Source organism: Betta splendens, chromosome 19 (genome assembly GCF_900634795.4).
Source record: "Betta splendens chromosome 19, fBetSpl5.4, whole genome shotgun sequence".
Classification (NCBI taxonomy): domain Eukaryota; kingdom Metazoa; phylum Chordata; class Actinopteri; order Anabantiformes; family Osphronemidae; genus Betta; species Betta splendens.
The window spans coordinates 16018184-16032179 of record NC_040898.2 but is presented as its reverse complement, the minus strand read 5'-3'; the positions used below and the strand labels follow the sequence as shown (position 1 = coordinate 16032179).

The 13996-nt window shown below is 52.1% G+C and overlaps 1 protein-coding gene across 5 annotated transcripts; it reads left to right on the top strand.

Annotated features, from left to right (window-relative positions):
- Positions 1 to 104: 104 nt before the first annotated feature.
- ccser2b (coiled-coil serine-rich protein 2b) lies at positions 105 to 12925 on the top strand. Of its 5 annotated transcripts, XM_029134470.3 has the most exons (15): positions 106 to 458; positions 4418 to 5634; positions 5695 to 5844; positions 5932 to 6108; positions 6179 to 6237; positions 6392 to 6559; positions 7492 to 7582; positions 7678 to 7762; positions 7960 to 8049; positions 8130 to 8244; positions 8334 to 8564; positions 8643 to 8765; positions 8967 to 9072; positions 9526 to 9565; positions 10994 to 11187. In XM_029134470.3, the coding sequence occupies exons 2-15, from the start codon at positions 4461 to 4463 to the stop codon at positions 11037 to 11039; spliced, it is 2655 nt and encodes an 884-aa protein (XP_028990303.1). In that variant the 5' UTR covers positions 106 to 458; positions 4418 to 4460; the 3' UTR covers positions 11040 to 11187. The 5 variants fall into 5 exon arrangements, with proteins under 5 accessions (XP_028990300.1, XP_028990303.1, XP_028990302.1 ...); XM_029134467.3 differs by having other exon boundaries at positions 105 to 458; positions 9526 to 11135; XM_029134469.3 differs by lacking the exon at positions 9526 to 9565 and having other exon boundaries at positions 10994 to 11254.
- Positions 12926 to 13996: the final 1071 nt, after the last annotated feature.

Here is a 13996-nt window from a genome sequence, read left to right as displayed (position 1 = left end):
GCTGTGTGCTTCACTTCCGGCTGTGTGTGGTAGTGAAGGGGTTATGTTTATGGCAGGCTGGTGACGTCACTGTCAGCTGTGCGTGTGTGTGTGTGGGGGGGGTGAGTCAGCAGTAGCTCTCCGCCTCAGTTCTTCGTTCTCGGCTCGCGCAGTCGCCGGCCTTTAGATTTGGGACCTCGGTCGTCTCAAGGTTCCAGGTGAGTCCGTGCAGGTGGGGAGCGTCTTTCGGAAACCCCGTAGTTCGGTAGCACGCCGGACACCGGGGGCGGAAGAGCCGCAGAGACTCCGCCGCCTCGTCTAGCTCCGGCCTCCCGCCGTATCCTGTCACCGTTCACCGGGACTTCAGCGCGGAGCGATTGGGCCGAACACGTCCTTCCGGACATCCAGCCGGTACCGTTCGACCATCTCAGCTCGGAGGTGTTTGCATTTTGACGCCTGATGCTCCGTCTGGCCGGCAGGTGAGTTAGAACCTCCTGGTGTTGAAGAACCAACATCCAGAGCAGATGTTAGTTCACACACGGCACATCTGCTGGGATTGAGGTTCTGGGTGACGCCAGCATCGTGGTGGTGGCCGGTACCGACACCAATGTGGTTTCTGACCGTGTAAAACACAACAACGTTGAAAGGTCTGCAGGCGGCCCGACCCAGTGGTCCGTCCGTGAAGACATCTCGGTGCCGGTGCGGCGTTCAATGACCAAAACGAAACGAAATATTTGAGATTCACTCATTTGCGTTTGGAGCTGCTGACATCTTCACGTGATTAATATACCAGCGATTCCGCTGTTTTCAGACGGTTCTGTCGCCTAATATGTAGTGGACTGAGGTTCTGATTTGACGGGTCGTTCCTGCAGCGCTGCACACGGACCGTCCACATTCCTGCTGTGCCTGTTGTCGTTGCTTGCGTTCTTTGACCGGACTGGTTCCATTTGGCTGCTTTCTCAACCTTTGCACGTGGCTTCTCATGGATAATCTCTGCCCTGGTTGTGTTGTTCCGTTCTGCAGGTTTTTTACCTTTTCATTCTGTGGGTTTGACCCATGTTTGAGGTCTTCGGTTCTGCTGGTTCTGCAGAACCCTTTGAGTTCTCAGCTTGCAGTCACCAACAGCAGCAGAACAGACGCCGCTGCTCCTCTGGTGCTGATCCAGTGGGAACCTGCTGACTGGGTTGTGCCTTTAACTGTCTGGCAGTGGTCCAGTACCCCCCCCCCCCTCATCAGCAGCTGCTGCCCTAAAATATTTAAGTTATTCTCTAAATAGTTTAAAGCCACACAAAAGCAGATTCAGTCAAATGTAGACGAATAAAGCAGAAACTGCAGCAGATTAAGAGTTGTGCCTCATAAACGTGAGGTTTATGAGGCGAGTTAACGAGTTAACGAGGATCTGCAGCCTGTGCTGAAGCAGCAGCGTTCAGCTCCGAGGCCTGAGGCTGGAGGCCTCGCTCTCTGCTGTTGACACCTGTGCTTGTCTGAGGGTTCTGGTTCAGTAGCAGGGTCGTTGGGTTTGGTTTGGTGACTGGGGCCCATTTGTGCTGTGAGGCGTTCAGGGGCAGGACAGAGTGTGGGGCATTCAGGGAATCGTAGACGGGCTGAATTAAGAGACAGACCGGCAGCTGATGAATCTGTTATCCAACATTACATCATGAGCTGCAGCGTGTGTTGCCTGGGAGCCTCCGATAGCCCGTCGGCGCCGGCACCCCTCCCTCTGCTTTTCTAGCAACTTGGCAGCACAACATCCTTGTTGTGCTGGACCTCCACCCGCTGCAGGTCACCCTCCTCCCACCAGCATCATTAATCTGCCACAAAGCAGCTCTGTGTCTGCTGCTCTGCAGAGGAAGCTCTAGTCCAAACGGGTCCAAGCAGAAGTGTGCGTGAGATCCTGCTAATGTGGTCCAAGTCGGCCTAAAAAGCAGGACCAGTTCAACAATCTGCTGTACACCTCGGGCCGGGTCACGTGACCCAAACGACTGGGTCCTGTCTGGATCAAAGAGCTCACGGTTCAGTCCTTCAGGTGCACATTGTGTTGACTCCAGTATTTTGTACTGAACCTTGGTGCAGATGCCTGACTGTCGTTGTGTGTCTGTGGGCCGGGTACTGGTCCAGTCAGCCATGAGGCGTCCAGGTGATAAGGCCCAGTGTTAGTGTGCAAGTGTGAGCCTCAGTGGGATCAAATCTCCTCCACAGCCTCGTGACCCGGTCCGGACGGAGCCATGAATAATGAAGCGTCCTGCAACGCGCGTGTTGATGTCTTCATAATCCGTCCACCTGCTTGAGCTGAGCAGTTTACACCCGTGAGAGGGGAGAGAAGCCATTTTAATACTGCACAGATTTTATGTTCTGATCAGGGGAACCTGGACTTTAAAGGTCCGGGGGTTTGGCTGCGTTGCCCTAAAGCAGAGTAATGGACCCGTTGGGTTCAGGCAGAGCAGCGCCGCTCAGGTTACTGCTGGCTGCTGCTGGGAGCTCGTCTCAGGTTCCAACACGTGGACGAGGAGACGCCCTGGAGCACAAACGTGTCTGTGGATCAGCGCCGGCCGCCTGTGGTGTCGCCTTCAGGCTCACGTGAAAGGTCGTAAAACAGACGCGTGTAAACTCTGCTCTTTCCCCCAGTGCCAATAGATGGATGATTTCTCGTCCAGGTAGAAGCTGTAGCTGCTGAGTGACTGAGCACACGCAGACAGATGCTGGGCCGTCCTCTGAGCCCGGTGAGCACAGAACTGGAGCACGAGCACATTAATAACCCAGAGCATGAAGGAGGATGAGCAGCAGCAACGTTGACGCCTGGTTCCGATCTGGCACTGCTTTTGCATTGACTCTTGAGTTGGGTGTGGCCAGTTTAGACCAGGAGAGGATCCAAACACCGCCATGGGTTAATGACAGGCAGCGTCTGCAGAAGAGTCATCTGCCAATGAGCATCCAGGACTCCTCCTGCTTCCAGCTGATTGGAGGCCAGACCCAGCAGGTGAGCTTCAGTCTTGGAACGTGAGTGGCGGCTCACAGGTCTGGACACCTCAGCAGGGCATCGGGTCTGAGTTCTGGTGGTGTAGAGCATCTACATTCCACACACTTGCGGTACTAAAGCACCAGCACGTTGTTGGAGACTTTGAACGTCACAGGCGATAACAGCTTGTTGATCATCAGTTAACAGCTGAGTTATTGCAAACCAGCACTTCATTATCAGCTCTGCTCTGAACCTGAGCTGGAGGACTGGAACCGGGCCACGGCCACCTTTGGCGCTGCAGCGTTAACGAGCCGCTAATCACTGCTCAGTGGTGACTTCTCTGTGCTGACTCAAGTCTTTGCTGGTAATAATCAAACGGGAGCGGAGCAGTTCTGGCAGCTCGCGGGTCCGGGTTCAGGTTGTGCCCCTGTCTCTGTCTTTCCGGTCCAGTGGAGGAGGCGTTTCTAAACGTGACCTTTGACCTTGAACAACAGATTTTTGCTTCATCCAGACGCGTGTGGACACAAAGACGAGGAGTTTGGAAGACGTAAAGCTGCATCCAGGAGACTGTCGACGCATATTTATCTGTGCATCACGGGTCCAGGCGAGGCTGAAGGTGACTGACCATGATGTGTCTGTGACTGTGACTCAGCAGAGGGGAAGTGCTGAGTGTAGGATGTGATGGGAAAACGTGAAGACATGTTCTGTCCCTCGACTTGAACCAGACTATTCTAGGTTCTGAAGCGTCTCCTGCCTGTGCTTATGTAATGCAGCCCTGCAGGTCCTGATCCACACAGACTCCAGTCATGGTGTTTGCTGCTCACGCTGAAGTCACAAGCTCTCCAGCTGTGCTCGTCCTCCGCGCTGCCTTTGATGTGAGCACATGGGCCGTCCTAATTTGGACCAGAAAGCTTGTGACGCTGTTGGTGTTGGGTCCAGTCGCCCGGGGAGGACGGCTCACTCGAGCTCATTCAGTTCTGTCAGTGCAGACGGCAATTTGTTCCTCTTGTTCTTTGATCATGAGAAGACGTAAAAGTAAAAACCAATTATCTGCTTTGTAAACAGAGACTTTTCATCTTGTGTTTCCGGACACTTGACTCAGAATAAGTGACAGATTATCGTTTATTTGACACAAGATGAAATAATCATTAGCTCCAGCCCTGCTGCCTCATACACAACTGTGGTGATCTGTTAGGATTTGAAACGGGCTCGTCTGGTTTGGTTCTGCCTCAGGGTTTGTTCATGGGTGTGTTCGCGCATCGATTGTTTTTTCTAATCTACATACGAACACTGACGTGTCTGGACTCACCAGCTCCTCCTCCGCTTTTTATACAGCTTTAGACATTCCTGGAGAGACTTTAGTTCTGTGGTGCTGATCAGTAGGTTCTGTATTGTAGCTGTAGCTATTGTACCGTACATATTCTGCTGGTACATATGCCCAGGTATACAAAGCCTAATGTTTTTGTCTGTCCTCTTCCCCAGCTCCTCCTGCTCAGTGTCTCCATGGTGAAGTGGGTGGGGCCTAATGTCAGCCCCTCCTCTTGCCAATCCCCCCATCATGCCCACCGTGGTTTCGAGACTTCCCAAGTTTGGTCCTCGAGCCAAATCTGCCTCTGACCGTCCTCAGTTGGGTCCTTCTGCTGCTGGTACCAGCGCCCGCCTCACTAACGGGTTCTACCATCACCCCGGGCCCACGGGTGTCAACAGCAGCTCAACGGCACCAGCCAGGCAGACAGGCTTCATCAGAGTGCCCACGTCCTTCTCTGTAAAATGGAGGAAAGAAAATGGGTCGATGGAGGATGGAGAGAAGGACTGGAAAAGAGGAAAAGGTGGGAATCGCTTTGGGAACAACATCCCTCAACAGGCTTCACAAGGACAGTCCCAGCACGACACCAAAAAAACAGCCACAATCACTTTGGGGAAAGGCCGGGGTGTTGGACCACCAGTCCTGCCCTCGTCCTCCCCGTCGCCACAGTCCAGCCCCAGAACTCTCCCTGTTCTCAAAGCAAGCCAATGTGGGCTGAGCAATGGTACCAAACAGCTGAATGCTCTTCCTGGGTCTAAACCTCACAGCGGAACCAGTGCTTCTCTGAGACAACCTCAGGCTTTTGCTTTTTCTGGTGGACCTAGACCAGGTTCTGGTTCTGGGTTTGGGTTTCGATCAGGTTCCCCTCTTCAGAAGAAGCCCCCAGCCACCCGCTCTCAGTCCACTGACAGCCTTGGGGGCTCTGCAACCGTCCAGCTGACTGAGAGCGATCGCTTCCGGTCACGGAGCCTCACACAGGTCCGACAGCAGAACTCCCCCACCCGACACCCCTCCTCCCCCCAAACCGTCACCCGGCCCAACTCCAACAGCAAGACTGCAGATAAGGGACTCAGGGAGCGTTCCTCACCTCAGGCTCCACACAGAAGCAGTCTATTCCCCATTAGCAGCCGGACTGTGGAGGGAGGAGCTAAAGGTGCAGGGGTCAAGGGTCAAAGTTCTGGCATAGGCCTAATGTCCGTCTTGCCCTCTTCTGCCTTAAAGAAGCCTCTACTACCCAGCCCAGCCCCCACCACCAAGCCCAACGGCATCAGCTATAGGCTGTCACGCCCGTCACTCATCAAGCAGTCCCGCCCTCTCCGTGTGACCTCAGCCAGTGGATCTGGAGCTGACCTGGAAGGATGGAGGAGCTCAGCAGAGACAGACACCAGCCCAGGTAGGCGGTGGTTGATGGAAACCACTGTTTGCATGTGTCTAATGTCCTTCTGTCTATCAGACAGCCCAGAGGCTCCGGGACCAGAGACCCCGGGGTCCCAGCCGCCCACCCACGCAGAGCTGACGCTGGAGGACATGTCCCTGTCTTCGACCTCGTCTCTGGATAGAAACGATACGAGCCAGGAGTACATGGACGACTTTGACAACCTGGGTGAGGAATGACCCCATCCTGAAGACCGTCACACCGCTTCACATACAGTAACATTAGACACTTCAGCGTCTCGATCTGTGTTTCCAGGCAACGGCTGCGTCGGCGTTCTGCTGCTGTCGTCTAAGAGCGATGAAGACGACTCTGGACTCGACCAGTCATGCGCCAGGTTTGATGATGACAAGGCGTCTATTGACGGTGTGTCCACGGCGCCCGGGCTCTGTTTCCTGGAGGACGCTGTGGACTGGGCCGGCATGAGGCTCTGCGGTGAGGTGGCTCTGGCTTGGACGCATGTTGTGTGTTCTGATCTGAAGCCTGAACGCGTGTTTCTGTCCAGGAGAGCGAGGAGGACGAGGGCTTGCCCGCCTCTCCAGTCAGCTGGACGGCCACGACCAGGTACCAGCCTAATAACTGCCTGTGGAATGTAAGTCAGTCAGAACAGGGTGGGCGCCGGGTCACAGCTGCTAGATGTAGAGGTTGGTCATGTTAAGTCTGGTTCCTTTTGTCCTCGCTCTGATACCTAATAATGGTGGGAATGACTGTGTTCCAGGGCGGCTCCTCTCTGGACCTGTCCCCTTCAGACAGCTGTAGCTCTGGGGGAACCTACCTATGGGATGAAGAGGGTCTGGAGCCACTGGGGGGCACGGCCACCAGCGGCTCCATCAACACCAACACCAGCCACCACGTCGGCAGCTTCGACTCCGACCTCAACAGCATCGTAAGATAAAAGCTGAACCTGCAGTGTCTGCATTAGACCACTGCTTTAGGGAGTTTAAGTGAACCATCTGAATCATTGAACTGTATCAGCTGTTGCTTTAGTTTGGGTCCATTCTGTTCCTCTGTCCCAGAACCAGACCAAAAGTGTCAAAACTGCTCAACAATTAACCCACGAGTGCAGCTCTGAACTAGGATCTAGTATCTGGGATTCTTTTAAAGTCCTCTGGCTCCCCCTCGTGTCTGACATGTGAACTACAGCTGCTGCAAACCTTTACTTTCTATGGATGCTCGACTTTACTTTAAAATGTTTCTTCACAATAAAAAAGCAAATGAAGGACAGTTAACATTATTAAGAGTGACTAAACAAAGGATCCAGTCGATAATTAGATGAACCAGTGTTTTAGCACAATCTGACTGAAGTTAAATTTATTCCAGCAGAACATGAGGATCCTGATCTCTTGATCTCCTGAGCGGGAGCAGCAGTCATGGGGTTGCTGGTTTGATTCCAGGTGCTCGGGCAAGTCGCTGCCAGTGGGTCTGGTCAGCTGATGGTGGAGGTCTTGGGATCTTATCTGATATGTTCAGTGTTTTGGGGCTGAGGCGCTGTTTGTGGCCACCGGGGGGCAGTGTTGCCCTGAGGTTCAGAGTCACAGTGTGACCTGATACAATCTGCTAAAACGCCACCAGGGACAATAACGAAGACGTTTAGCAAGGTGAGGAGACGAGAGGCTGATGCCCAGGGTGATCGCTGATAGCGTGGAGACTTTATGATGAATGGACTTAACCATCCACGAGCTGGTTGTCGTTTACCTTACTGCTATTTTACGACAGAGCGTCTCCCCAGATTAGAGGCTCCGGATGTGGGTTCAATTGCACTATTAAATGTCAATGTGTACCTTCACACACCAAAGGCTGCGTCTCTGTGTCTGGCAGGACGTCCTGAACAACCTGGACTCCTGTGACCTGGAGGACGATGACCTGATGCTGGATGTGGACCTGGCAGAAGACGGCTCTCTGCACAGCGGTGGGTCACCTGAAGCCCAGCCAGGCTCTGAGGCCGCCTCCTTGGTTCCGAGCTGCTGGCCTCTTACTGTTGCACTGTGTTTGTACGTTCTGCAGATGGAGATGGGATGTCCCACATGGCCCAGTGGAGGAGGAGACAGCTGTGCTGGGGAATGCAGGACGTCTCCAACGACGACAACGGGTGAGAGAAACGCGCCTTCACTCCTCTGCTCAGACAGTTCCTAATGACGGGCTACGCTTTGGTTGTAGTTTTACTGTTTCAAAATGTTTAATTGGTGGGAAAGAGGAAAGCATCCTGTGTTCAGACGGGTCAGGTGCTCGGCTCTGCTATTCTGACTGGGACAGAAACTGATTCTTGCGTTGTCCTCATTTTCTCAGGGGCCTCCAGTGCTACCAGCTGACTGAGGACCCTGGCAATAAGAGAACGGCCAAGGACAGTGGTCTGGTTCTGTCGCTCTGCCCTCCAAGGTACAGCTGCTGCCTGTAACAGTGAGACACGAAACATTGGACCCGGTGCTGATCTGCAGTGGTTCTGTCCATCTCCTCAGGTCTCCCAGCCTGTCTCCTGCTACTCCAGCTGTGAGTCTGGATGTTGAGGACCTTGCTGAAGACTGTTCTGCAGTCAGATCACAGCTGGAGGTCCTGCAGAGGTTACTGCTGCAGGTGAGAAGCTTGAACTTGTCTGAGGTTAAACTGAGATCAAACATTAAAGATCCATGGTCACTGATTGGCTCCTGTGCGTGTTGGTCCAGGAGGACGAGGTGGATGAGGACACTCTGACCACCGACACCGTGAGCCCCGACGTCGACTCGCAGGTCCGTGGGCTTCCACCTCCTCCTTTCACCTGCAGCAGCTGCCTCAGGTTGAGTGTTGCTCACCCACAGGCTGTGTTTCAGGTGCAGTCGCTCCTGCAGGAGGTGCAGCAGCTCAGGGAGGAGCTGAGGAGCCGAGACCGAACCATCGCAGAGCTCACACTGAAGCTGGTGTGTGTCTCCGTCTGCAGCCTGTTACGTTGTGAATGAATCGAGTCGTAATGGCGAGGCTGTGTTGTGTTTGGGCAGGCTGTTCCCACGGCGACCACCAGGCGCTGTTGCCAGGAGACGGTGAGGATGGATCGATACACGCAGACGAGTGTGACGGAGAGAGAGAGCGTGGCCTCACAGACTCCGTGGAGCAATCACAGCGTGAGGACACACACTGACACAGCGCCGTCCGTTTACATTTGTCTGCTCTTCAACGACACGTAGAAACTTCTTAGGCCCGGTTCCAGTGCTGGTGGCTGATGGTCTGTTGGACCTGTTGTCCGTCTGTCTGCCTCCCAGCTCGTCCTCCTCTAGACGTTTTCAATCCGCTCCTTCTTTTTCTGCCTTTCACTGTCTCCTCAGGCTTTTCCTCCTGCTCCTTTCCTCTCTCCTCCCTGGCAGTACCAGCGCTCCCGGCCCTACAGGGGGCGGCCCAGGCCCAGCATCCCCTCCCACCTCGCTAGAAGAAGTGAGTGATGCCCCCCCTCTCCCCCCCCCCACCGCTCACTCCTCCTTTAGCTCCTGTGATCCCTGAAAACACTCAGCAGAAAGGTTCACGTCAGAGTGTTGATCAGCAGAGAGAAGGAGACTGAACAGGGACTAGACCTAAAACTGGACCTCACACTCGGTCAGCAGCTTAATTAGCTCTGACAGTAAAGATCTCGAACATTGTGCTCCTAATTACTGCTGGAGTTGTGTTTTAAGCATATCTGCAACAACAATATTGATGATGATAGAAAACTTCCTTCCTTCCTTCCTTCCTTCTTTCCTCCCTCCCTCCCTCCCTTCCTTCCTGAGCCCCTCCCCTCACCCCGCTGAGAGGAGTCTTGGCCTCAGGACGGTGTCTGTGCTTGTAACTGGATGCCTGTGTTTTCTCTAACTCTCTCCTCCTGTTTGTGTTTCTGCCTCTGCCTTCGTCCAGGAGAGGAAAAACTGGTTCTTTACTTCAGTGACACGGCGTGGTACAGTACCGCCTTTATCTTCCAACTCCCGTCTCCACTCATGCATGTTCTTTGGCAGCTGAGTTCGCTTCTATTCACCCTGGACACGAGCCGTTACTCAGATGTTCACCTGCCTCCTCAGGATCAATCATCACAGACGAACTGAACCCACTGAAACTTTGTTCCATTGCTGACTGATCCCCGGTTTTGTCCATTTTATCTTTTAATTAAGCTAATTAGCATGCAGAGACATTAGTCAGCTAACGAGCGTCCCAGGGCCGAGGGGGAGAGTTGCTGTGGATCAGTGTCTTACTGTCAGACGGTGTGTACTAAGGGACTCTAACCAATTCATGAGATGAAAACACAGACAGACAGGCTGCAGTACAGCTGGTGACCACCGGATGGCAGTGCTCACTAGCAAACGTTTCCTTCCTGTCAGTTTGGGTCTAGTATCTATATCTGTATGTGACAGCGATGGACTCTCACTGGATCTGTTCAAAGTTTGGCGTCCGTGTTCTCAGGAGCTGAGTCATTTGCTGATGGAGCTCGTTGGTTCTGTGAATGAACAGACTAGAACAGAGAAACATTTGCTTTAACACTGATTGGTGTATTAGTTTAACTGCTTGGATAAAGCAGGTTTCCTCCGAAGCCACTGAAATGTTGAAATCCATTGAAGAGTAAGCCGGTCGCTGAGTCGCTGGACAGAAGAAGCATCTGATGGTTGGCGCGCTAACCACTTTCAGTAATGACCTGCTTTACAGTGGCCACTGGGGAACAACTGATGGCAACGTTTTTCTGGGGAGTAAATGCAGGAAAATAAGTTTTTGGAGACTTTCAGAGTTGGTGAAACTGAGTCTCCAGAGACGCATTCCAGCTGGAACAGAAGCTCAGCAGCAGCACATCTGTCAGCTCGGTGTGGCTTTACACCTGATAATGTGATTTACTCAGAGAAGTAGAAACACGGAGCCGAGGATTCATCATGTGCTTATTGATCCCAGTAACTGAGCCGCTGTTAGCATCGGCCTCGCTCACATTCACTCAGACTCCGTTTTCATCCCTCGTCTCTGATTCACTTATTCCTCCTCTAACGGTGTCCACCTGAATTAATAAGGCTGCACAAAATAACTGGAAGTTAACGAGATGCGGCGTCTGATCAATACCAGAACGGTGAGGACGCGCGTTACTGCTGCAGGTTTGGGACGTAGGAGCGAAGTGCAGAGTCAGGGCGAGCTTGGAGAACCGGGTCGTTGGTTTCGGAGGCGTGGACGCATTCAGGGAAGTGACGAGCAGAGCCACAGCAAGCTACCAAACGCAGGAGGTTCAGGGTTTCACATGGCGACGTGGCGGCCAGTCATTAGGAGGCACTGATGTTAATGTTCCACCTCAGACCTGAGCATTAAACTACTGCCATGTGATGTGTGAACAGGCGGCTTCCGGTTTGTTTCTCAGCCACAGATACTTCACGCCTCCGGCCAACGCCGCCAGGAGCCACTGATGGACCAGGTCCTAGGCTGTGTTCAAGCTCCAGCGCCGCCCTGCTCCCCCCGACCCCAGATCCCCACTGATGGACTCCCCCTCTGTGCTGGCAGCGACCCCACGGCCCGAGGAGAGCGTGGGGGGAGGAAGGACTGCAGCGCGGAGGAGCTGAAGCCAGGAGCCCAGCTCAGATCCCTGCCACTGCCTTCCAGACTCCGCCTCTCTCCGTCTCAGAGCTCCAGAGCGACTTGCAGCCCTGCAACGACGCCCACGTCCAGGCAGCTTCCCAGCGAGCCGGACGGCAGCGGCGCCTCGGGGGTCCAGCTCAGATCTCTGGGCTTCTCCTCCAGCTCCTCGCGCCTCCCGAAACCAAAGAGCTACTGAAGCAGCTGCCGGTGGAAGGAAGGCCTTGGAACAAGCTAAGCTCCTCCCACTGTAGACGTCTTCTCATGTAGTCGGGTCTGAGAAATGTAAGTTATAAACACAACGACTGATTTTAGAAAACCTTCAAAACAACCATGAAACCATAGGAATCTAACTCTGAATTAGACTGAGCCGGTCCGAACGAGCCGGTACCTGAGCAACCTGAACAAGGGAACTCTGACCCAATACAAGAACATCAGAACCGTCTGCCTCGCTCGTGCAGACACGTCAGCATTATTTTAGACGTCACTGCTTGTCTGAAGCGGGTCATTAGAACACAGCCTCGCGTCAGAATCGCACCGCTGTCTGGTTCTGATTGTACAGAACCAGACCCCACTCTCACTCACCAAGTCAAATCTATCGGGAGCCCTGTTTGTTCTCTTTGATCCCATCAAATATGCAATAAAATATGCAACAGAGTCATAGGTTTGAACCCCTGAACAGACACTGACACTTGCCCATGTGCCCTTTAGCAAATGCTGGATATGCAATCACAGACTACGTAGCTGCTGATGGTTCATGCTTCTGCAGACAATCTAAACAGGTCTGGTTTAGTTAGAGAATCACACAACACTAATAAAAGTCAGGGACGCTGACGAGCAGCCGCTCAGTCTGGGCTTCGCCGTGCGTCTGTCTGCTAATGAGGCTGCCTCCGACAGAGAGGATGCTGGGAGGATTTTACAGCTCCAGCACGAGCAGATTAAGAGTCTCCGCTGAAGCTTACACTGGATTTACCTGCTGAATATTCTCACCCCTCAACCGGCCGCCGGCCGGAACCGAGCTTAAACCTGAAGGTTGAACAGAGAAGTAACTGTTAATATGCTCCCAGCTGTAACGTTTACCTCCACGTTAGACTCCTCCAGGAAAAACTGCATTTTAATAAAGATTTAGAAGTTTGATGCAAGTAAAAGTCCTTCTTTAGGGTTAATGTACTGTAATAGCAGTCGCTTCCCTCCAAAGTAAAAGTCCTTTAAAAGGTTAAGCTACTGTAAAAAGTCTGATTAGTATGAGAGGCATCATGATTTTCACCTTGAGGTGACAAATATAGAAACACTGGAGAAGTGAACAGCTTTTTACTGCTCAGCTTGTGACTGGATGTAAACAACTGTAACCTGACTACTTGTTTGTCTGGGGACTTTATTTTGACATCCTGATATTTCCTGTGTCACCTGTTTTGCTTAATTTAATTTTGTGCAATAACTCACCTGAGTCGTATTTATCTGATGAACTGTACAACTGCTGTTATTACTATTATTATTAATAATTGTGAGCTTGTAAAACCTCCGTTTGAAAATGCACTTTAAATGAAAGGAGATGTGAAGCTTTGCCCTGAACGACTGGAGGCCTGCGATTTAGCGTCTCATTGGTCCGACTGGTGAAGCTGCTCCGTTCAGTAGCTCAGCGGTGAAAGGTCCTGGTTCTCTTCTGTTCTTGGCTGAGACGTGACTGATGCTGCTGAAATAAAACTACTCTACAGCTAAACTTTGTCTCTGCTTTTTCTGTTGAAATCAGTTTGTCAGAGCAGTTGAGGGTATTGTGTTTGTAAATAATTGCTGCATATTGTGCTGACGCGGATGGATATAATAAAAGCATCACTATGTTCACTGTTGTCTAACAGCTGATTAGATGTTACAGCTGATCTTCTACAGGAAACAGTTCGTTCCTCGTTCCACACACAGATGGGCTGTTTGACAGGAGTCACTCCATCACGGTCCATTTCTGTCTCCTCACAGCTCTTCTCCCTCACCAGACTATAGAACCCCCTTGACCCCAGGTGTTCTGTCTGTCTATTACCTGAACAGCTGTAGGATATTACAGTCTGGATGCTCCAACCATGAAAAGCAGTGTGCAGGTTTAGATTCTTGAGAAAACACAGCAGCTGCTTTACACAAATCACAAAACAAACCAATGAAATGCTGCTGAGACGAGGAAGACGGGAACTAATAGTTACTGCATGAGGGCAGTTGACTCCTTTACAGTGATGCTACGTCAGTCGACTGACAGACGGAAACCGGCCACATACCATAACAATAATAATAGCATTTAATGGACTCGTAACTACTTAAACTGCTGGATGAGCTGATTAAAGCTGGTGATAAAAGGTCATGTTGACCTTGTAAATCTGTCCTGATTCATTTAGGCGACATGTAAAGCTGTCTGCTGTGAGCGGAGAACACCCACGAGGCTCCGCTGCGAGGTTAAAGCCGCCCAGTTCACTCTGCGTTTCTATCAACCCAACACAGACGTTACTCAAACGTCTGTTAATCAGAATCGTCTCACGTTCTGCACTGAATTACAATCGTACATGACATCTGTAAAGATAAGAGTTTTTAGGTTCCATCAGCATCAGACACCGTTTCACATCTCACCTGAGATCTGTTCTGGTGTCTCCAACATAAAACACAGACCCTGAAGGCATCTGCTGCTCTGATCTCTAGATTAGGATGCACAGCGCTGGCTGTCTGGACCCGCGTGTGATAAAGGTCTTGTTCCAACACTTTGCTGTCACAGGGGAGCAGAGAAGGGCGAGCGACAAACACAGAAAAGAGCCGC